Source organism: Platichthys flesus, chromosome 22 (genome assembly GCF_949316205.1).
Source record: "Platichthys flesus chromosome 22, fPlaFle2.1, whole genome shotgun sequence".
NCBI classification, from domain to species: domain Eukaryota; kingdom Metazoa; phylum Chordata; class Actinopteri; order Pleuronectiformes; family Pleuronectidae; genus Platichthys; species Platichthys flesus.
In genome coordinates this window covers 5,453,424-5,478,162 of record NC_084966.1, presented here as the reverse complement: position 1 = coordinate 5,478,162, position 24,739 = coordinate 5,453,424, and the positions used below count along the sequence as shown (strand labels likewise).

The 24,739-nt window shown below is 45.6% G+C and overlaps 1 protein-coding gene across 2 annotated transcripts in view; it reads left to right on the top strand.

Annotated features, from left to right (window-relative positions):
- The window catches only part of pard3ba (par-3 family cell polarity regulator beta a), a 125,650-nt gene that overhangs the window by 4,421 nt on the left and 96,490 nt on the right, over positions 1 to 24,739 (top strand). For both annotated transcript variants that reach the window (XM_062380477.1, XM_062380475.1), the window contains exons 2-4: positions 2,508 to 2,609; positions 18,238 to 18,412; positions 24,539 to 24,645. In XM_062380477.1, coding sequence (XP_062236461.1) covers positions 2,508 to 2,609; positions 18,238 to 18,412; positions 24,539 to 24,645 — 384 coding nt within the window. The remainder of the gene's footprint in view (positions 1 to 2,507; positions 2,610 to 18,237; positions 18,413 to 24,538; positions 24,646 to 24,739) is intronic.

Below are 24,739 nucleotides of genomic sequence, written 5' to 3'. Positions count from 1 at the left end.
TCTGCGGATCAAAGTGTGAAATAGCACCCACCACCCTCACCGCCACCACAGCGAATTTAGCTTCACTAATCGCCCCGCCGCTTCACCGTTCTTGAGTGGTGTCGTGTTTGCTCACCAGAGAGGGGGCGGGGGGGGATTCAGAGAAGGAGCGATATGGCTTTAAACGGCGGGGGGACTTAATAGTGTAATTTGCTGGAAATGTACTCTTCTGACTGTCACAGTAATTCCCCGGCGCTTTAGACTGACTCCCGAACTCCTTTTGTCTTTTCACTTCACGGGAAGAGTTCGGGACACAAAGGGGAATTACCGAGGGGATTGACAGCGAGGGACTTCAGAAGGGTTCCCCCCCGTTTCCCCCTGTATAGATTGCTTTCCCTCTGAAGTGTCGTTCATTCGCCCCCTTTTCATCACAGGCTGGAAAGGGAGGAAAGTGTGTTTCCTGTGTCTTAAGCTCGGCCTGCAGAGGTGAAGCTAATTAACACACGGGCATTGCCGTGCTCTAATCCACTGCTGGGAATTAATCCCTCGCCCCGAAAACCCACACTCGCCCTTCTTATTTCATTAAGGTGTGTGTCTTAGCGCTGGTGACATGATGCCCTTCCCTTTTTTGCTGTTGCTCTCACACATACCCACACTCTCTCTCTCCCCCCCTCCCTCTCTCTCTCACACACACACACATTGTGTAAGTGAGAGGCAGAAGAATGCCGGCAGTTGTTCAGGTTGAACCGGTTTCTCTGGCGAGGTGTAAATGCTCTGCGCTGACATCATGGTTGTTGCTTTGTCTCGCCAGTTTCAACGTCTCCATCCCTCACGTGAAGAAAAACACAACAAATGGTCAGGGAACACACAATTTCGGATTTTAAATATTGTTTTATTTCTGTTTTCAGCACTAAATGCCTCGGACAGCAGACATCTCTGTATGTGATTGCGTGTCACTTTATCAGAATGTCATAAAATCTTGTTCCAGTTTAGCAGTGATGTATAGGTGGAACTTAAAGCCCCGAGTTAAAGTCAACTTACTTCCCAGCGTCATATTTGGTTTTGTGTCATTTTATGCGTCACTTCTCTGATTAAAATCACAACAACTCAAAGTATGAATTGGGCCTTTGCTCACATTCAATGTGGAAGCAGCTCCATATTTTTCTAGTGTCAGGATGCACTGAGCTCTGCCTCACTGGATTACCTGCCTTTTACCCATCCTCACAATGTAGCTGCGGATTACTCGCCGCTCTGTCTCTCAGAGCTCTGGGTGTTCATATTGTGGGCACTTCCGAAGAAAGGGAAGCTCTGGCTTTATTCCTGCGATTGAAATCCCAGTCTCTCCCAACCATTTGTTTTTTAGAGAATGGACTTGGCCCATTGTAAAAGGCAGACGCCCTCTTTTTTCTTTCTCGTCCCCCCCCCAACCCTGTTATTCACATTTGGATGCAGCAGAGCAGGAAGAAGCCCATTCACAACGGGACTCAGTGATACAGCAGAAGCTGCTCGCTGGGTCTAAGCCAAACTCATTCCAGCCTCGGAGGCTTTTAGCCTGTAGTCGTTCATTTATCTGGTAATGTAGTCTGTGTTGCCGTTGACAAATTGCTTATTGGTATGGGCAGCTCCTAATTTTCCATTTTCTCCTGCACACATTGTTGGAAATGATAAGGCCTGTCAACAACACACAAGAAATGCCTTTTAATTTGAAAATATGGCGAATATTAAACCCATTCTGTCTCACTTTGTTTTCATAATTTACACAATCATTATCAGCCTCATCTCAAATCACACACAGATTAACTTTCCCATATTCTGGACAATAGATTGTGTCACCACGGCTACACAAAGCTAGAAGGTGCCATTGTTTGCATGCTTCTCGTTTTATTCAGTATTTTGATTGTCATAGATTTCTGTTAAAAAGTTCTCGTTCTCTTTGTCCACGGTGGCGGCACCAGGCCGTGTGTTTCCTGCTCTGTGGGGTGTGTTCACTTTGACCTCAGTCTTCATGGTGACAGTGAAACTGGCCTGGAATGTGCCCACCGCTCTCCCCCCCGCCGCTTTCCCCCCCAACGCCGAGCTGCAAAACTGGAAAAGCTCCTCTCCGGCTCCACCTCGCTCTCACACATACTTCTGTGCAAACTCTAATTTTCCCTGTGTGTGTTCTATGGTTCAGGGTCATGTAGGTCATATGATCCTAATGGAACTGTTTAACAACCAGGGATTCCTAATATTGTACACGCATGAGGTATAATGTTGACTGAAGGTATTTTGTCACACAGTTTTCTTTAACTTTGTACCTTGTGCTTAATGATTTACTAAAATCTTCAGTTTAAGTTCACAAAAACCTCTTGTAGGAATGTTTCATGTCTGTTATTGCTGCTCTGTCTCAGTCTATCCCAGTGCGACCAGTTAGAGATCACTGATTGGTTGGGTAAACTCTTGTTTAATCATTGGTTGTTGCAGCTGATTTACAGTTTAACTGTACTGGTTTCTGTTAATTTAGTTTGTAAATATGTCTTTGTGTGCAGCACGGAGACAACGATGTGAGAACCCACCACTTGGAGTACCCTGAGGGGGGGATCCTGGACATGGACGACATGCTGGGTGAACTGGTGGACGACAGAGACAAGGTGAGGACGGACACATTGGTGTTTGCTGTTTGATTCAAATTAAAATTATCTACCTGTAAGCTCTCAAGGTTTTCTCCTGTCGTTGCTTTCATCCAACACACAGACAGTTATCATGCTGCATGTTTGACTCCAGCACCAGCAGTAGTCTCTAACTGGTTTGATGGACAATAAACAATAGCAGAGAGTCTGTCATTCGTATCCAGAGTGTGGTAGCAGATTTATTTTGACTGTTTGCTAAAGTCTTCAACATGGCGGAATGTCAGAATATCCAATAAACAAATAGTATTTGTTATTGAGATCCAAATCTTGCTTTGCTTGTCAACAGTTGTTTGGAGTTTGCTTGAGTTTTTCTTCTATCCTCTCGTCTCGCCCCCTGACATCTCCTCATCTTCTCCTCTCCTCCTCTCCTCTCCATGTGATTTAGCCGTTATGTTCATTTGCACTGAGACAGATTAAGAGACACCATTTCAGGGCAAATGTGCTGAGGGAAGTTCTCGGAAACAGCGGTGATGTAGCTTCATAGGAGACACACACACAAATACACACACAGACAGACAATGGCCCCATTTCTATCAAGAACAGATTTCATTCCTCTTGATAATTTTCCCATAATGCATTCCTAAGATATGCTAATAAGATGCCCGAAATCCATATTCATAAAACCCTGGCTAGGACGAATGATGAATTACCAGCTCTGAGTCAGCAAGAAGGCCAAATGGAATGGAAATGGAATATTCAGCTGACCCTGTTCAACGCCGTAACTGTTGGTGTTTTAAACTGCATGAACAATAGTGTGTGTGTGTGTGTGTCTGTGCGTGCGTGCGTGTGTGTGCATGCACAGCATCATGATGACTGCAACTTTGGAAAACTACTCTTTGCGAAAAGGGGGGCAGAACTGAATAATGGATTCGTAAACTCAGTGGGAACGAGAACGACGGGGGAAAAAAAAAAGAAAAGTTGTTTTTGCAAATCACAGAGAACAGAGGCCTCATTCTCCCCGGATGATGGATTCATAATCACAAGATCTGCATCTTATTTGTGCACAAGACGGCGAGTCACAGATTTTAATGACTCATTCTCCGACCTAAACCGTCTTTCTCTCCTTCTTCCTCAAAGTGATGATGAAGCGTCACCGATCAAACTCCTCTCTCAGGCGATCAGATCCTCCTCACGAACAAGTTCACCTGACGTCTGCTCTCGTTTCCAAACCCTGGTGCTTTTTTCCTCTGCTGAGCAAACACCTCGGTGGAACCTGCACCGGGGCTGGAGCTGTCCTGTTTACCTTTGTGTCTTTACCCTCCCCGCGCTCGCCCAGCTCTCCAAACACCCTCCCTGCTTTCATCTCGCTCCTCATTGTACCCTTTTGTTTTTTGCGCCTGATGAAAAGATAGCAAGCCGAGCGGGATGAGTGCACATGATCCTCATAACGTGCCAATCATCTGATTTATCTGCGGGCGCCCAAACACTGTCGCCTCTCACAGATTAATGAGCTGCGCCTGGCGTTCTTGATTAGTCTGACTTCCTTTTGTTTGTCTACGTTTTTATTTCCACGCCACGGCCGACCGATTCTATCTTTAGCGCCTATTCTCTTTTTTTGTTCTGTTATTGTGGGCGAACGCTGTTTTGCCATCAATCATACAGGAGTGGTCCCATTGTGAGGGCCCTCCACCGCACAGCAGGGGGCCTGTGTTAGCCACGGATGCTAATGAGAGATAATGGTTAGCTATTTGTATGCCCAGTGGTTAGTGTAGCCGCGAGTCCAGACCTCTTTATCTGGGCCAGCCCCTGACTATTATTCAACACACACACACACACACAGATGCACACACGTCTCCCACCGCTGTGCGAGGCATGTTAGCATTAGCGTGCAGCGAAGTAACGCCACTGGTGGTTGATGAGGGTTGAGATGAAGAGGCGGCTGTGATTTGATTACAGTTCTGCCCCCTGCATTTACGACTCTTGCACACACACACACACACACACACACACGCACTCACCGACGTGCACCCTCTCAATCATTAGCCGCCCCCTCCCTCTCGAGACGCCGGCCATCAGCCTCCTCATAAATATTAATATCAATCTGATGAATGTGCACAAGGCCATGGGGAGTGGTCTTAGGTGTGACCACATATACACAGTGCACACAAAGGAGCACAGTATAAAGAGAGCACTGCAGGTCGTGGATCAGTCAGTCGTACTCCATGAAGCCTCCCTCTCCTTTGACCCTGTTGCTGTGAGTGTGTTGTGTGTGGGTGTGTGTGTGTGCACGTGTCCTGCAGCTCTCACATGGCGGCTGGAGTCACTGGCCTGTCAGATACCTCACTACTTTTAATGATGGAGAGACGCTAGAGCTTTTCCCTCCTGCCCTTCTTTTGTCACATTGTGTGAAAATCACTGCACTTAGTCGACCGGCTCTTTCCTCTTCATCCGTCATCTTGTCTGTCCTTACACGCTGGGTTTGTAATTTAAGGCATTTTTTATTTTCTGGGGGTCGACCGTCCATCATTTTGTGCGTCTGTTATTCAGTCCGTCAAAAGTTCAAGGACACACTGACCTTGCAAAATCAGTTTTCGCCTCGTGAACTTGTAAACTTAAGTACATCTCACAGGTCAAAGGTCACAGTGGCTACACAAATATGGCTGGAAAAACAATATATGGAGACAGTGGCGGAGGAGGATATCTCTAGTGACAGTAATCCTGTTGTTCACTCACGTAATGTGATGAACTGCCACATTAATAGAGATGCTGTCAATCATCCATCTTTATTCCATTTCTCGAGTTGTCAAATTTGAAATTTATAGCCATCATTCTGAATTTTCCTCTCATTTCTTCTTCTTTCCATATCTTTCTTATTCCATCCTTTTCCTATCCTCTCCTCTCGCCCTCCATCCCCCCTCTCATCCCTCTCCCTCTTTTCAGTAGCAGTTACAGATGTAGTGCTTTACCTCCACACATTCGCCCATTAACCGCCACCAGAACTGTCATTCGGGAAACCGCATTAGCCGCAGCCATTACTCCCATACGTCTCCGCGGTGCACAGGAGCTGTCGGGCTATACGTGATATAACAGAGTATTTTGTCCCCAAAAAAAAGCTGCTGTCTGCCACAGAGATGGAACTCCATGTACTGTAGATGCTGCTTGATTATAGATCTCATCAATCCTGTCCCTGCACCCTCACACAGCTGAAATTTGAATGTTTAACATGTGTGAGTGTCCCCTCTTGTCACGCCAATCCCCACCAGAATGGGAATTAGACTCGGGGAGCAGAACGTCTTCTCCTAAGTGGACTGTCACTCTTCATTCCATGTGCCTGAACACTCAGACACATTACCCTACACGGACCTTGTTTTCGCCAGGGAGGGGAAAAAAGGCATAAAAAAACCCCCATCCAGTGCAGCCAATGAGAAATCTAATTTCATGGGAAATTTAATGGAAAAAGAAAACGGGAATGATTTCCTCCATCTCTCTTTAATTAGCCCTTTTTTAATCACAACGCCTACAAGGCGGAGATGAACCTCCTGTGCGGTCTCTGGCTGCCGCAATGCAAATGGTCTCAGCTGATCTCGCTCCGAAATGTCAGCCTGCTTGATTTCGAGGCCATCTCCCACCATGCATCTCTTCTGCCCGCGTGTCACAGTGGAGGACGCGCGGCTGGAGAAATGGATCGGTCACACGGAAACGCGTCGTGACATTTTAAAGTTTGGTCTTGTGGTTATTAGCTTTTGTAACTTTTTATGAGTAATGACACTGCTTTGAATAATGATTCTAATTACGGAGCACATGAGGAATCATTTACACACTGAAGATTGTAGATTATACACAGAGACACATACATAAAAAGGCCTTTACGTGTATATACTGTATATATACACCACTTTTATATCATATTCTCTGATACCTATTGACTTTTATACAGATTTGACTTTTTTCACTTAACAAACACTTAAAAACTTCCTTAGATTAATTCATTTAAGACTATTGTGACCGGCTTGGCTTTTTTCTATAATAGAAGTACATCTTAACAATGTGAGCGCCCTTAGAAGTAATCAGTAAAATCATCGTTCTATTCTAAAACAGGCCGAGAGCGAGTTTCCAGATGCAAAAACAGTGATGATATGATCACGTGTCTTAGTTCTGCCAGCTGAGTCTGTACTCGGTCAATAGATTTATTAATATGAACGCAGACAAAGATTAAACACATATCAACAGGCAAATGCTTAATTTTGCAAGCAGCCTTTGTAGGTCTGCACCATCTCAACACAAAGTGAAGTCAGTCACGCACATTTAACAGCCACACACAACAGCGTCCCTATCTGCAGCTTCACAGCTCTCGATCAAATAGTGCCGCTGTGGATTCCTCCCCAGCCGTCCAAGGAGAACTCTCTTGTAAGTCTTGCGATTTGCCTGAAGTCATTTACTAGATGTCAGATGTCAGCCCGCCTCTGACAGGCGACAATAAAGTGTTCCCTCGAAAAACGTGCTAACCCCGCCAGAGAATCTGTTTAGTGAATGGGTCGTGATTGCGAGGCGCCCGACGTGCTGATTAGCCTTTGGTGCTCCGTGACACCTCTCCCCCTCACCTCCGCCCCCCCCCCCCCCCCCCCCCCCCCTGCTCAGCACCGGCCGCGTTTGATTGGCGTCTGAATAGTGGCGGAACTGCTCACACGGGGGCTGAATGGCCGGTGATGAGCAGGAGCACGAGGTTTAAGTGCCATGATTAGAAAATGTCACATGCATGCCGTCCTAATCATAATCTATACCCTCTTCACATTCTAATCAGGATCCATACATCCCTACCTGCGGGCGCGTTCGGCATCATGTCCGTCTCACACATTTGAATAATAATTGCACGGATTCTGCACATAACTGGGGTTTAGTAGAAAGCAGCTGTAGTTCACCTGTAGCCATTATTTCCCTCCTTTTGTCTGCTTAATTGATTTCATTCGTAAAAAGAACATTTAATCTTTTTAAGGCTTGCCATCGCCGCCGAAGCCCGGAGGCTCCAGACATGTTGAGCATTTTTTTCGACTTGATTGTCGTAAACTAAATTGCATAATGGAAAATGAGTCTTCAGTTTAAAGGATCTGTTTTCACGCCAGAATTCTCATTATAGGAAATCGTAATCAAAAGCGTGTTTGTCCGGTTTTGCAGGAATGTTGTCTAGTGCCTCCAATGTGTGAAAGTGACAGAACAAACTGTACGTTTGCACGTCCCCCTGCAGCGTCTGTAGTTAGACGTACGTGACGAGATACTGGATGGTCTCGTTAAACAGATTTCAAGAATGATCACGTCAGAGTTTGAGGTTTTTCTGACATGCGTTTATGCCATGAAAAAGAGCTCGTTGCAATTTCCCCAAGGAGCACAGTGGAAAAGATATGTATTTTTTACCAATGCATACATATTAACAAGTGATTTAATATATATTTATACTATTTATGTTTCTGTATGTGTATTCGGTTGAATCTAAATTAGTTGGATTCCACTGAACACAGTCTCTCCTCTAACACCTTGCTCAAATTCTTTTTTTCTAAATTCAAATATTAGTTGAATGGATCAGTTTTCTCTACTTCTATACTTCTCATACATTTATATTATTTCTTCAACATTTCAGTCCTGTTTGTTCGGTTTTTTATCTTCAGTATATTTATTTTGTTCTTACTTCCTGTGAGTAAACTGAAAACCTATTTTCCCCCGGTGGTGTCGTTCTGCTTTTTGTTAGTCTCTGCACTCTACAGTCTGGATTCATCTCCTGTTATACATGTTGGTGATGCTCAGTAGTCTATATGTTCTATAAAGAATGTAAACTTCTTAAAGATAGGATTTGTTACAGATTGGATGTGTTCTTGTGAACTTCACACAAACACAATAATATATTCAGATCTCCAGTAAACAAAAAGTGTATTGAATGAAGTGAGCTCCTCTCGGTGTGAGGCTGTTTCCAGGAGATGGGATCAGATCAGAACGGAGCGGGTGAACGTTTCGAGCGGCGGGATTCGGTCACTTGAGCTGATTTGATCGTATCTCATCAGTCTCGACCTTGATTCGACTCCCTCTTACACCACAACAGCTCTTCATCTGATTATATTCAATTAACAATACCCCCCTTCGCACACAGGCCCTCACACACACACACACACACACACACACACACCATACCCTGTTTGATTGTAATTACGATGAGAGAGCTTAAAGGTTTAAGGAGAAACGTTTCTTGCCGTGCCCGTCTTTTCATCCACTTGCACGCATGTGGGGTTTTCTCATAAAGTTGCACTTTGTGATTTTAATTCCTTTACATGATCCATTGCTCTACGCTCTGACTTTGAATGATGGCACATCTCCAAAGTGATTTGTCAGTTCACTGAAGCAAAAGTCTGGGATTCGGTTTCGGATAAGGCCTGTTTCAGTACTCTGTGTGTAGGTGTGTGTGTGTGTGTGTGTGTGTGTGTGATTTACGGAGGCGAGGTCAGGTCATCCCGCCCTCAGATCTTGTCCTGTGGTGCCTCTCCTTCTGTTAATCACACGTAGTCCGTGTTGCCCTCTGTGTCGCCATCCCAACGCCCATTAGCTCCTAATGGAGCGAGACGGTCTGGCTGTAACCGAACCTGCCTGCGCCGGCTGTGGTCGGGCAGCAGGAGCCCGGGAGGGCGGCCGTGCTCAGGTCTCCTTCGGACTTGCTCCACCTAATGACACGTGTGCGTAATTGGTGTGGAAGAAGATGGGACACGGGGATGTGGAGGAGGCGGCTGTCTTTGTCATGGTCCGTGTTTCAAATGATGTGTGGAATCCAGTGCAGCTGCTGCACGACGGGAAACATGAATTTATGTATGACTAGAAATAGAGATGAGCCGATACCAGAATCGGTAATGTCCCCGATCCCAGAACGGTCGGGCATTGTAAAGTTTGTGAATCTTGCTTCTTATCCGATACCACATCTTTAAACTTTGGATTTGATATTAAAAGAATCTCTGTCTACACAACCCTAAATATCCTCCTTCAGACGAAATTGCAAAAACGACTTTAAACGCTTTGTATTCTTTGATTTATTTATTTGTGTATCTCTTTTCATTCGTGAGTGTCGAACTAGATAATAAAAGTAGTTCCATGGTGGCATCGTTCTCTGTATGTATCTGCTTTTGCTGTTATTAAAAGAAAAAGCCCTGGTGTCTGATCAGTAGGCATGATTGGCCGATTTGCCAAAGTCCAGGTATCGGGAATGTGAAAAATGGTATCGGAGCATCTCTCTTTGTAAAAAGTTTCATCCAGTGACATTGACAGTGCGCTGAAGCTGCAGCTTGTGCTGTGTTTGCCGTCGGTATCAGCCTTATCATTTAACAGGGATTTTGGCACAGCAGCCGGCAGAGGAGCTAATCACATCCAGCTAATGATCTATTATAGATCAACTTGTTTACAGCAAACGCACTCTCTGACCCAGGCAGCCTCACGCCATCTGTTTTCCTCCATGACTTTGCCCCAGACTCACTCATATGTGTGTGTGTGTGTGTGTGTGTGAGTTTGTGTGAAGCGTGGGGTGTTCTCCCTCTGCTCCCCGGTCTCGGCTCACTCCAACTGCTAATAACTCAAATCAGCAGAAAGTCACAGTGGCGTCCGTGTGCGCGCTCCCTTGTGCACGCGCTGAAGTATGTGTGTGTGTGTGTTTGTGTGTGTGTGTTTTTTGCAGCAACAAGAGGATAAATGCTTGTAATACTGAATCCCAAGTCATTAAGGTTAAATATTTAATGGTTTCTGGTGCGACTGCACAGCTGAAACCACATCTGTGTCCATTGTGTTGCATACACAAACACACACACACTGTTATTACTACTCGGTTTTTTTCGGCCTCTTGCCCTCATCACCTCACTGATTGGCCTAATGAATGGTGCTCTGTGGCCGGTAATGTGTGTGAATGGGCCACTCGAATTATTAGCCAACCTATATTTAACATGAAAGGGACATATGGAACAGAAGAGGGTTGTTTTTGGTGGGGTTGGAAGTTATTCTGCTTTCTACTCTTCGGAAAAAAACATGATTAACAAAGCCTACAAAGGCTAAAAGGCATATTTATTAAAGTATTGATTGATTCAGTTTATAAAATGATCAAACAGCTGGAAAAATACAAACTTATAAGGATTATCAAATGCATTCCCCTATATATTCATTCATACTAATACAGTCCATATCCAGAAATAACCCAGGATGAGTTAATTCGTGCGGCGCATCCTGGTCAAAGATTTTAAATACAATTCTGATCATGATATATCTTTCTTTCCAGTCTTCATTTACTATTCTTTGTTTTCCCCTCAGCTCATTTCCTGAGTTCTTTGTTTGCGTCAGATAAGAAGAAGAATAGAATAGATATAGAAACTGTATTTGTGTCGATTATAAAAAGTGTAACGCTCTGTCTCTGGAGGAGAAACTACAAAGTGCCTCATCAAACCAAAAGGTTTTTGAACTCTTTTCTTTCCAGATTCATCCCTGAACTTCTTTTTTCAGGCACTACTTAAATACCTGCTTTGCATTGATTGTTAATTAGAAGCTGATCCCCACTCAGTTAATGAGCTCGGCGTCCTTCATTAAATCGCTGCAGTGCAGTCAGAGTGGAGCTCCTCACACCCTCACATCTATTTCCAGTTTAATGATACTGTAAAAGGAACCATATAGTCTGAGCCCCGGCCCCCCTGACATTTATACACCTGGATGGATGCTTCTGTCCGGCCCTGGTTTGTCCTCGTGGACCTTTAACGCACACACTTCTCTCCAGGCTTTGATGACTCTCAGGGGAAAAAAAAACATATGTTGATTGGTGGAGGAAAAAGGTGAGTTTTAAAAACACCTCCAGGCTGTGAGTGATGCTGCCTCTCCATGGCAACAGCAAGTTGTGAATGTAACACGTGTATCAGCAAGCTCCGACTGTGGCGTAAACCCACATGTTCAGGCCTGAAGAAACAATATGAGCTGATGGATCTGAAAATCAAAGGGAAAAAACTATAAATAATCAATAATTTAATGATTGATAGTAATGAAAAAAACAGATTTCACTTTAAGATCCTCCAAAGCGTTAGTGTTCCGCCTGCGTAAAGAGGAAGGCAAAGGGCAGAGAGAGCGAGGTGAGGGGAAGTATGAGAGTGTAGTGTTTAACAGAGGGCGGATGGGAGGAGGGAGGGAGAGAGAGACTCAGGTGAAGGGGTCGGAGTTAATCACTCCTTCCATTTCCCCGTCGAACCCAGGGAGGAAGGAGGGAGCATGGAGGGAGGGAGGGAGGCTTGGGGGGGAGCTGGCCCCCCCGGTGGCAACAGGGAAAAGAAAGCTGATTATTAGACTTTTGCAAAAGCGTGTGTGATTTTTCCCCTCCTGCGTTTGTGTGTGGGAACGTGTGTTTGTGCACACTCATGAGAAGGAGGTTATGACTTCCTGTGCGCCAGGGGAGCCCCCGTCCCTCTGAGTGTGTTTGTGTGTGTGTGTGTGTGTGAGTCCACAGATGCAGAACAGGACCAGTGTAGCCGCCACTGATGTGTTTGCTCTGCGGTAATGATGAACGAGCCGGGCTTGATATTTGTCTCGCTCTGCCTGAGAAATACGAGTCCCGCAGCCCTGCCTGTCACCCACCTCCCTCCCTCCCTCTCCTCATCCCTCCTTCCCTCTTACTGGGGGCCTCTCGGGCACCGGTGATTTATGAAGAGTTTACCCTCACCCTTTATGAATGTGCATAAATAATAATGTGGCGTGTCACCGAGCGTAGCCCGGCACCGCGGCACCTCAGCTGGTGGCTCGCTTTGAGTATGCATGTGTGTGTTAATGGGTGTGTGTACTCTCACCGGGTGCATATGTGCTCCATCATGTGACAGATGTGTGTGTGTGTGTGTGTGGATGCAGAGAGAGAGAGAGAGAGTGATAACACAACCCTCCTGAGCACCATGAGAAAGATTTCTAACGTTTTTGGCTTTTGCCGGAAAGAGAACCTGTCAATAATGCAGATCTACACAGACAGGACTTCTTTCTCCATTTCCCTGAATTCACGATTCCTCAGGTTTTGGGTGTTGTTTTTTTTTTTTTTTTTTTATAAATCCTGAAAGATCTGGGTCATCGTCTGCTAAATTTGAATGAATGTAAACGCTCCGACCGGCTGCACCGACAGAGGAATTCACTTTGGTGTGCTCGTGTTTAGATCAGTCTGTCAGAAGCATCAAAGAGCCCGTTATGTTCGATGTGGAAGAACGAGCCGCCGTGTGGAACCTCTGGCTTCCCTTCAAACAAGCAGACGGGAGAGATTTAGAGGTTCAAGTCCTGATGTCTGCGTGGACCAGTCATTATTGTTAAGGTGTCCCTCACCGACCGGCAGACGACTTGGATTGTGCATCTGCGTGAGACGGTGTGTGTCCCTCCTTCGCGTCTTTGTTGTTGCTTCTCTAATCTTATGTGTGTGTGTGCATGCTAGGCCTAATGCCAGGTGTGTGTGTGTTCCTGGGAGGTAATCCCCCACATCTGGTTGTGTGCTGTATAGATTCGGGCTGAAATAGAAGTAGGATTAGCCCTGCTCTCACCGGTAATACAACCAATTTTCTACTTGTTTAAATAACACAGCGCCCAACATTCCTGCGACGGCCCCGGCGGTGCCCTGGAAAATGTGTGTGTCTGTGTCTGTGTGCTGCATGTGCTCTTGAACATGGACTAGTTTGTGTTACATGCTAGAGCTCATTTTAATATCGGGTTGAAGGGGGTGTGTTCATGTTTAGTTTTTTGGTATGTCCATAATAAGTAAGTGCTTCCCGTTTTTGTTTTTTTTAAATCAGTTTTTTACGAGTGTTAAACGATGAATAAAACATCTGGATTCCTGCACTGACATCTGCCTCATAGACCAGAATGCAATGCTGCGCACGGTGCGACATCAGAGACACATTATTTCCCTTTTGTGTTTTGACACCACTTAGATATTTGTGCTTTTTCCAGTTTGATTTTAGAAACATCATCATGTTCCATTTTCCTGTGCATTTTCCCTTCGATGCCGGCAGGAGAAGTGACTCAGACGTTTGTGTTCTCACGTCTGAAAGCAGCTTAACTTAAATAGAAATGTTTAGTGAATTGTGGAAAGCGTGCGCAGCATTTAAATTATCTGAACCCCATCATTGTTCATCTCCGTTTACGAATTAAACATTGATAATGTATGTTTCTCAACCTGCAGCTACATCCTCAGCGTCGCCGCTCTTCATGCCGCAGAGTGTCACTAATTACGATTACCTGCTCGTCTGTTTAAAACCGCAAATCACTGTCCACGCCTGGTTTCAAATTGATTGTCATTTCTCACACGATGCCACAAAAGCGCTTTTCCTCACGGAGAAAGCGTTTCGTTTTGTGCACAGTTCCATCATTTGACCGTAAAACTGCAGTTTGGCTCCTTTCAGCTGTGGTGCGATCACAAACGTGCACGCCAAGTGAGATTGTCATAGCGGGCTTTTCATTTTTTTTTTGTGTGCGCTGCGAGTAGGAGGCTTGTTCTCTGATTCACGGTTTGGCATTTGAAAAAAACAGGTGTCTAAAAATAGTTTTGTTTTTTTAAATGCACTTTAGTGAAGAAAGTGTGTGTGTGTGTGTGTACTGTAAATATAAGTGTGTGTGTGTGTGTGTGTGAGAGGATTGGGTTACCATACTACTGTCAGGATGCCGTGCGCTCCCTCTGAATTATGCATCTCTTGTTCAAAGAAGGAATGAAGAATAGCATGAGAGGAAGAAAACGGAGGAGAGCGGGCCAGTCATAAGATAAATGACAACAGCACAAAAGCAGAGCATCTCAATAGACTGGTACCACACACACACACACACAAACACACACACAAGCACAGACACACACAGCAGGGTTAGACAGCGATGAGAAGGGAGAAGAAAAATGGGTTGATTAGTACCAGCAGATGAAATAGGGAAGTGTGTGTGTTTGTTTGTGAGGTTGTGTGTGTTTGTGAGTATGTGTGTGAATGTGTGTGTGATACTTATGTATGCTTGAGTGGTTCCAGCAGCTGCAGTAGTGTTCCACTTAAGCAAGGGGGCACTGTTTGTCCTTTTAACCATGAAAAGTGTATGTGCATGAGATTGTGTTCACAGTTGTATATTCTGAGTTGTGTTTTTTAAGTAATGCCTTTTTATACAGTGTATGAACTTCCCATATTAGTGTGTGTGTGTGTGTGTCCTCTCCCTCGTGTGTTCCATACAGGACGTGCTGCATTCGTCTAATTAATTCCTAGCGAGTGCATCAATTATTAAAAACACTCAACTGCTCCATCTGTTAGTCGCAACATGTAAACACAATATACTGTTTACAGCAGCTGGGATCATTTCATATCCTCACCATTAAATATTCCAATAAACCGTAATGCATTTAAACGCTGCGTCTGATTGGCCGTCGGCTCGTGCAGGCCCCGTCAAAGCAATCATACTAATGAGTGAGTTTATTGATCGGAGAATATATAGAACTTTTAAGAGGGAGGTCAAAGGTCAGGCTTGGATACAGCAGAGTCAGTGTTATGCACAAGGTCACTAAAACAGAACATGTTATAAAAATGGCTACAATTTCTAAGATGTTATCAAACCCTTATGACAATACAATGTAATTGAAGCTTGTTATTTTACAGTTTAAACATTAAACTTTAGTGCAAATAACTGTAAATATAAAGAAATCACAACACAACCTAATAGGAATTAGTTGTGGGTTGGTTTATTCTTGTCTTTTTGTGAAACACTCACACATTCTATGAAACACATGGCACATTATTGCAACATTTTCTAACTCGATGCTGTAGGCGGTGTGTAGACAATTAGTGTAGACAAGATTGCACACAGTGTTTATCGCTGTCTTTGCTTCATGCCTGCTATAGTATAAGGTTTTCATGTATGTCATGATAATCACTTTGGCTCTGCAACACACCCACACACACACACACACACACACACACACACACACACGTTCATCCACAGTCCTTCCAGCTAGTCTGGTCAGGTTGGATACACACGCCGCATGATCATACGAAAGGTTTGGCTATTTGTATTTGGCACAGGTATCACTGTGTGTTTTCGAACGTGTGTGTGTGTGTGTGTGTTATGGAAATGAGACAAAGGGGTCACATTATTCAGCAGTAGTTGACATGCAGGCTCCTCGGGTTCATATCAATATCCCCGATCGGACCCAGCATGAAGAATAAGACAGATTTGTGTCCTGGAATACTAATGCCAGTCAGGAGGGACTGGGAGAAAACCTGCACACTGTGAACCAGTCAAGGTTTTGTTGTTCATCCAGGGCACAGGGTCCTGGAGACGAGCGTGTTGGTGCAGGATTCGAAGGACGGACTTTCAAACCATTTCTGAAAATTAGAAATTTCTTTTCTCCAATTTGATTCAAGGTAACGGGACGTTTCATTCTGGTCGTCATATCCGCTTTACCCCTGGTACGTGTCTGCTGTGACTTCCTGGACACACAACATATGATAAAGTAAAAATGGATCACAATTTGTATTCATCGCCATTTGCTGCATAACATGAATAAAACTTCAACCACGACTTCCTCCGTGCACGTGACTTGCATCAGGTAGAGTGAGAGACCTGGAGTTGCATCCTGTTATTTCACAGTTGTTGTGATTGTTGTCTCTTGTGCATGGAGCAGCTGATTGATAGCTGCAACATAAAACATCCAAAATCTATTTTACTAACCCTAAATGCATCTAGCCATATTTTGTGATACAATATTATCTGTTTTGCAGCTTGTCAAAAAGTGACTGATGCACAGAATAGAATCAGTGGCGGATTGCCCTCAGCACTTTAACATGCTGTCAGTCTGTTTCTCACCTCCGCTTGACCCTCACCAGCAGCTGTCTGTTGTCGTCTGTGCTGCGTCCCCGCTGGTCTGAACCCCGGGTCCATTTATCACGCAACGGTTCCATTTGTTCAGTTAATAGTGTTTTTCCCTTTTATTTGCCTGAGCTTTGACTTTGAATATTCTGGATGAAATGCAAAGGCCCCCTCGCTCAGATTAATGGTCATGGCGACCTCATCATCATCATCATCATCATCATCATCATCATCATCATCATCATCGTGGGAAAAACGGTGCCTCGAAAAAGTCAATTCCTTCTGCAGCTTGTTCCGAATCAAGTGATTTTGTTGATACTTTGCGTTTGATTGAGTGATGATGAGCAGCAGCAGGGCGGCCTTCATCAGCGTCACTCCCCCCCACTGCCCGTGTCAGCCGGGAAAAAAAATAAAGTCCCTGAAAAACAAATCATCATCATCACCGCCCCCCCGCACGGTGGAGGAAGACGCTCTCGGCTCGTCGGCACATCCACATGATGTTCCGAGACTTCTGCTCTGATTGATGCCGTCAGCGAGTTTGGAGAAAGAGAGACGAGGGGGGGAAGGAGGGAGGGATGGAGATAAGAAGGGAGAGAGGAAAGCAGATAAAGAAGAGAGAAAGAGCTCGAGATGCATCCATCAAGCGGCGCAATCAGATTGTTTTCCTGGTGTTCGCTCTTTTCTTTTCACTCTCTTCTCTGCATCGGCCAGCCCCCCGATTCCTCATCTTTTCTTTCACTCGTTTGCTTTACTCTCCACACACACACAAACAAACACAAACACAAACACACACACTCACACACACGCAGTAGAGGCTTCTCCTTAGCATAGCATTGGCCAGGTGTCACAGAGATATTGAATCACGGGAGGTTGAGGTGAGAGGCGGCGTCACAGCATGATGGATGATACATATCTTGCAACCTCCTCATTGCTTATTGTTTACAGACACATACACACACACACACACACACACACACAGACACACACTCAGCTTCCGAACTCCTTTGTTAATTTGTTGTCCTCCACTTGTCTGTTGTTTCCTTCTCCATCCCCCTGTTCCATTGCGGTTATTGCTTTTCATTAAGTGGTCATTTCCTTCGCCAGCACCGTCTAATGAGAGCGTCACGCTGCCACGCGCCCATTTATCAAAACCACGCACCCACGCTTGCACGGGCCCGCAGTCGCCACGCACACACACACATTCCCCCCCTTCGCTCTTTCTGCCATCATGTCCCTGTCTCAATTAGGATTGTGTGTCTTCTCCTGCCCTCCATCCCCTGTTGATTTGGCCGCCCCCGTCTCTCCGCGCCGCCTCATCGTGGCAGCCGTGTCATTGTGTTTGGCAGCTTCTCATTCTCATGTCAGATTTCATTTGACTGTTAATTTCATACGTACACACCTCGCCGCTCCTTGCCGGGTGTGTTAGCTCCTCTGAACCGACGCTCGGCCCGGTCGCTGGTCACGTCTTCCTCTTTTGCTCAGGTGGGAAGAAGTTGCCGAAGTTCCCTCTGCACCGTAAGAAGGAGATGAGCTGTGAATCCAGCTCTGTTTGCTTTCCTTACACGCTCACACACACACACATCTGCACACTTGGCAGGAGGAAGCAAGTTGCATCCCCACTGTTTGCTGGATAAATCACATAAAGGCTGCACTGTGATCATGGCACAGTGGAAACACTGCAGAACCTGGCAGTGTTTATCCAGCCAGAAATCCCATTGTTTCCACTCTCACACTCACCTTGAGGCAATCTTCATGTGCATGATCATTTAGGACTGCGTGTGTGTGTGTGTGTCTCTTCCAGCTGGTAGCCATGTTCGACAGAGTGCAGCCCGGGAGGACGGACAGTCCCAGAGAGAACTTGTCCAACTACTCCAGCGACGCCCCCAGCCCCGAGCCGGCCAGCTACTACCCCCACCTGATGAGCCAGGAGTCCGGCAGCGGAGAGATCGAGGTCAACGAGGCTGTCCTCAAAGCAAGTACGTCAGCTCGGCTCTAAATGTTTCCTCTTCATCTCAAGGAAACAGCATTTATAGCTCCCAGATTATATTTAAATGATTACCATCAAATCCCTCCGTGTCAATATATGTACACCAAGTTGCGTTTTTAATTGAAAGAGAAGAATCTCTGCAACACCCGAAGAGCAAAGCTCAATCAACACTTTCATATTTTTGTGCGTGTGATAAAATGTGGAGATGGTGAAACAGCATTAGGTGTGTGAGTGTGTGTGTGAGGACGTGGAACAGCTGTAACCTGAGCCTCCTGTGCAAAGAGCGATTGTTGCTTGTGACGTCACAAGATGAAAAACAGATGCACCGCTGACACAGCGTTCTCACTTCATGCTCCTCAATTAGTTGTTCCTGTTTTCACCCTGATTCTAACTGTTAAACCCAAACTGAAATCAGCCAATACGTTCAATCCAGTCACTAGTGTACATAGGTTTAGTGAGTGTATTTGTCTGACAACATTCTAAATGTGTTGTTATTAAGCTCCACACTGCTCCTTGGTTCCCCAGGGCACCGTTACGGTGATGGACGTATACATCATGTGGCGCTGTAGAGCCAATCACCCGTCTCTGTGACAGGGAGACATCAGTTCAACCAACAGGCCGATAGAAAGGAGGGAGAAAAGGCTGATGACGAATGGAAAGTTTTGATTTAATTCAGTACAGGTTCAGCTGCTGATGTCATCTTTTCACGGCGTGGCAGAAGTGAAGAGCGAGAGTGTGATGGTTGGGGAATGAAAACACTGATTTCTGTTGATCTCACAGAATGCATCAAAAAACAGAGCGGTTTCTAATTTGAGGAAAAGATGCCAGAAATGTAAGAGGAAGCCGATTTTCTTTTTTAACAGATTATTTTCATCCTGCTGTGCTGCATTGTTCATCCCTCTGCTCTGTTCTCCTCCTGTCAACAACCTTTTATTTGTTTTTATCATTCTCTCCATGTTTAAAAAAAAAATTGTATAACCACCTTGCTTCTGCATTTGTATTTTTGGTATTTTGCTCTTGCTCTTATCCAGAGCCGTGTTAAATGAGAGCAACAGCAGAAACGCTTAAAAATCCAATTTAACTGCATAATGTTCTCCCATACTTCAGGTTTTATCAAGAAGTATCACGGACTAGGTTCAGGCTTCTGGGTCGAGTGACCCAAATCTGAAATTATTGGTTTCTGGCCATATTACAATAAATAGTTTGAGTTAGTCCAATAAACTTCTGCTGGGAAATTCAGTTTGCTTGTAAAACCAGAGGTTCTGGTGGCAGTTCAGTGACTGGATCCAATTGGTCTCCCCTGTGCAGAGCAGAGACTAAAAGGTGAGGCAGAACGACGGTGTGTGGAGATAGTGATTTAAAAGTGCAGCTTTGAAACTGAGTCATTTTATTTTGTTTTGCATTCAGGAAATGGAGTGAACAAGTTAGTGGGTCACGGTGCGTCTCCAGAGGGAAGCATCATCACAGAACTAGACAGTCGGAAGTGGAAGGGAGCGTCTGGGGAAATCTCTGCTCTGTCTGGGCCACAGTTTGTTCCGGTTAGAGATACATTTGACTGTAAATGATCTGGAGCGTGACCATTTTTTTTTTTTTTTGTACACGTCTTTCTTTTCTATTGATTTGTTTTTTAATAAAAATGATAAAGGATGAAATAAAAGATGAGGCTAGATGCTAATGAACAAGTGCTGTCTAATCACCCTGCCATTTTGCTTCCTCCATCTGTTGGCTACAGAGACACAGTGTGACACCGTAGACAAACACACACACACACACACACACACACACAGACGCACACCTGCCCTTTGCCATCTTCCTCCATCTTGCCACTTCTGCCCCGCTCCCCATTATCCGTCCTCTCTCCACTCCAGTCGGCCATATCTCGCCCTACTCTACTATTCAGCCTCAACCACCTGCCATCCACAGGCTCACCACCCGGCCCCTGTGGGCCCTCACCCATCAACCCCCCCACTCCACTCCCAGCAGATACCTACTCAGTCCCCAGCCTCCCATCCTGCCCTGCTCTCCTAGTCTCTGCATGGCTTCCACCTCTAACTAGATTAGCACCGCAGCCTGTCAGCATGCCCAGGGTCCAGCCGAGCGTGAATGGACTAATTCCAACCCCCCCATCCCTCTCACACACCCCGTTCCACCCTGTTTTTTAACCCAGTGGGACCTCTTCCTGCACCCCCCCCTACCCTCACAAACCCCAGCTCTCTAGCCCCGTTGAACCCTGACTAACTCAGTTATGATGTGACCCTGTGACGCCCCTCAGACAGAGGTAGTCTAATGCAATAAGGCCGCTCTTTTGTAATTCAGACATGCGCACATGCACGCAAGACGACAAAGGGACCGCGGCACACAAGTTAAACAACCTAATGCACTTAAATCCAGCTATCCACTATTCTAGGGACTTGTGTGTGTTTGTATGTGTAATAACATCAGTCATTGGAAGCTCGGAGAAAATGAATCCTACGCTGTTTTCAGCCATCCCCTAAAATGTGTATTAACACCGACATATATACTGAGAATTGTACTTCAAGCTCTCATACAACAAACTCATTACCTGAGTAAATATAACCTGTTCAACTTTCTCACAATTAGAATAATGTGATGTTAAAAAGTCAGAGTTGCAATGAGGGATAATGAGAAGTGTCTACATCACATCTCTCAGACACAAACCCGTGTATGAACCAATCACGTAAACTGGGGTAACTGGTGAAATTGGGTTACTGCAAACCACGTGAATGCTTTAATCACACTATTACCTTAATCTGATTATTCACAATAATCTGGTTATAGTGGGCAAGTGGTCCCGTTGAGTGGTGGCAGTCAGGACCAGAAGTAATTCCGTAATCAGTCAGCCATCAAAGTGTTTGTGTGTCAGGTTGGGGCCGCTTGTTTGAACAGGGTGATTGGACTTCACATTGCCCCGGTGGGATGATTACACCCGCATTGATCTGCTGACACACACACACACACACAGACACACACACACTTCTAGGAAGAGAGTCCTTATCGCATCATCCCATGAGCAGCCTGAGCCTGAGCTGCTCTATCGATTGCCAGAGAAACAAGACCACCCTGGCCCATGGCACGAACAACACACACACACATGCACACACTCACAGATATAAATACACACAACAACACTGTCTCTGTTGGTAATAAATACATACAGGACACACACAGCGTAAACGCATGCTTGCACATGCAAACTCACAGGCAAACAAAGGCGCACACACACACAGATTAAAGTGTGTACCCAGATACACGTACAACACACACACACCGCCGCAGAGGGTCAGGCAGAAACATGATGCGCCCTTGTGTTTCCATCCTGCCCGGGCAGTGAACTAGCGGCGCAGCAACACTAAACTTCCACAGAAGAGAAAACAAGAGGAAACTCTTAAAATAAACCGCCTTGTTCCCTGGGTTGCATAAGCAGCCTGGTTAGAGAGAAGCCGCAGATGGAGAGTCGGAGGCAGATCGGTGTAAGTTCGTGAGGCCTCTTCAGATCTCTCCCCTCGCACAGACAGGAGAGAGGGAAGAACACAACTTGGGTGTGTTTCAATGTGTTTTTTGTCTGGGCATTGATGTGGTCACCCAGATGAGTGTGGTGGGTGGGGTCTATTTGAAAGTTCAGTGTATAGTTACGTCCACTTAACCTAAAACACATCCAGAGTTTGTGTGCCTCCACCTCTTCTCCACCCTATTGGCAGAGGACGGCTTGTTCTGATCCTAAAATAAACGAAAACACAATTAAATGGCCCCCTCTCCTGCAGCCCACTCCCCTTCGATTGGTATTTCCCCCGCGCCGATCATGTTTACGACCGTCCAAACGGTGGCTGACCTGTGAGACTTCCAACTGTCGCTCTCATCAATATCCCTAACCCTTGGTGACACGGCTCGACCCTGCGCGGGTCAGAGGTCAAAGCCAGGGACCCATCAGGTTCCTTCACATGGCCGGGCCCTGGGGCTCTGAGGTCTAAGTGACGGGAGGATTGATGGAGACGGATTTGACTCTGATGAATAAATGGAAAGTGGGATTAACTGGGCAGGCTGCTGGGTAACGGACCCTGACTGTGACCATGGAGCGGCCTTGGTCCCCTCGGAAAGATGCATCATTGACGTTGTGGTGAAGGATTAGTGTGTTTGTCAAACCTTGAGGAGATGTTGCCTTAAATGAGTCCTTGCTCAAAGTTCATTATTAACCATCTGTGGAGTCAAGTCTGTAGAATTTAGCCACTAAGTTGAGGTCAAGAGAGCTCAACTTAGTTTTTTTTAAAGATGGACGACATGCCAGCTCACAAAAGTAGTGACTGGCTGCACTATAGCTCGTAGATCCCGCCTCCTCCATGTTAACGTATCTGTGGAAAGTGTTTCACACGCACACGATGAACAGATGGAGAAAGCAGAGCACGATGAAAAGCTGAAACGCTGTCTGCTGTTATTTGCTGATGCCTGCTCTCAGATTGCGCCTTGAGATGTTTCTGTGTTGAGTCAAAGCTCATTTCATTATCGCCAATCATCCTGATCTTCTGTGTCGTGTCTGTCCCAGCGTTTCAACACCAGGTCGGCTCTTTCTAAATAGGCCGCGTTGTGTTGATTTCCTTGATACAACAACACGATGCAGACACATACTGAGCTCTAATTAAAAGAAACAAGCATTTTGAAACGTGACAACACAGATGTGATAGTGAGTCAGCATTGTGTCTTATTTCCTTCACTCTGAGAGGAAGAGATTGACGTTCATGGTCATTTATAGAAATAATAAGTAAAAAGTTGAACATGGTATCGGATCAATGAACTGGTGGTTTTGTGTGTTTGAGGGAGAAACATCTGTGTGTGTGTGTGCGTGTGTGAAATGTTAGGAATGGCCATTTGTCATCCGTCTATAATCACACACACACACACCGTGACCCCTTGCCAGCTCCCTCTCTCCCACTTGCTCTCCTCCTCTGCTCTCTCTATTCCGACCACGTTAGACCAGGACCCCGTCGCTGACCCTCCAAAGAGAGATTGATTACAGGAAAGAGAATTTTAGTTTGTCTTCCCTTTCTGTGTCTCAAGGCTTTCTCCCTCCCTCTCTCTTTCTCTGTCGCTATCTCTCCGTCTTCTCTTTTTGTTTGTCTCACACTCTCGCTCCCCCCCTTCTCCCCTGTCTTTATTTTCTACTCTGTCGAGTTGAATTTGAAAACAGCCCCGCCATGGGTTTTTGCTTCCACAAATACCAGGCTGCTCCCCGCGGGGTGGATATTAAAAGGAAGAAAGCGGCACAAAGGTCCAAATTAGATTCTTTTGAGTCGGTTTAATTTTGGATTTAGACCTGCCCATGTTACCTCTCGCTCTCCAAACAATTTGAGAGTATGTGTGTGTGTAAATCTGAGGGAACAGCTGGCCGTATGAAAAATGTACCCTGTGGGTGGGTGTGGGGTTTGGGCGTTTGGATGGGTGTGGGTGGTGGTCCTCCCTGTGGGTGAGTCATTCTAAAGTACAGTGGGTTTACAGTGTCCTGAAGCTTAATTCATCTCATCTCACTTACAGTATTTGGAGTTATCCGCACAATGTCGAATCAGAAGACAGTTATTTCATTTTTCCTTTTTGTTTTCTTTCTGAAAGTTTATTTTCAGGTGTCAGAAAAGATCTTTCCATTTCATTCCTTCCTTTTCCGTGCTCTGGTGTGAGTTGCTAGCGGAGCGTGCAGAGAGCCTCGGGGGTCCGTCTGGCCCTCTGAGCCTCCCTGATGCTCATTTCAAATAGATGACCAACTGTGAAAGTTGCCAAAAGATGTCGGTTCCCATCAGCGCTGTAACGATTCTGTAACCGAGGCCGAAACCGTGATATAACATTTCACAATCCATCCACCCTCCCATCATCTTATTATCTTCCATCTCTGACATTGGGCGAGAGGAGGGGTACTTCCTGGACAGGTCGCCAGCGTGTCGCAGGACCAACATACACTCACATTTAACTCCACCCCTTTCTGCATGGCATTGAACTGTGGTACAAGGCAGGACCCAGAGAATACTAACTGAGACGTGGTTTGTTTTCACTAACCTGCGTTTTCCGTCCCCTCTGTCTCTCCATCTCTCGACTCTCCCCTCTCTCCCCCCAGATACGCCTCTGATGGTGAGGAGCAACAGCGACTCGGCTCTAGCTCCGTCGTACGAGAGGATGGACACGCCGTCCCCTGTGGACCAGCGTAACGGCTCCCCTGAACAGGTGAGCACACTGGCATCAAACTATAGGAGGAGGGGCAGCATTTATAATTTTTTTATTAATAATAATCTGCGCTATCAATTGGAAGCGGATACAA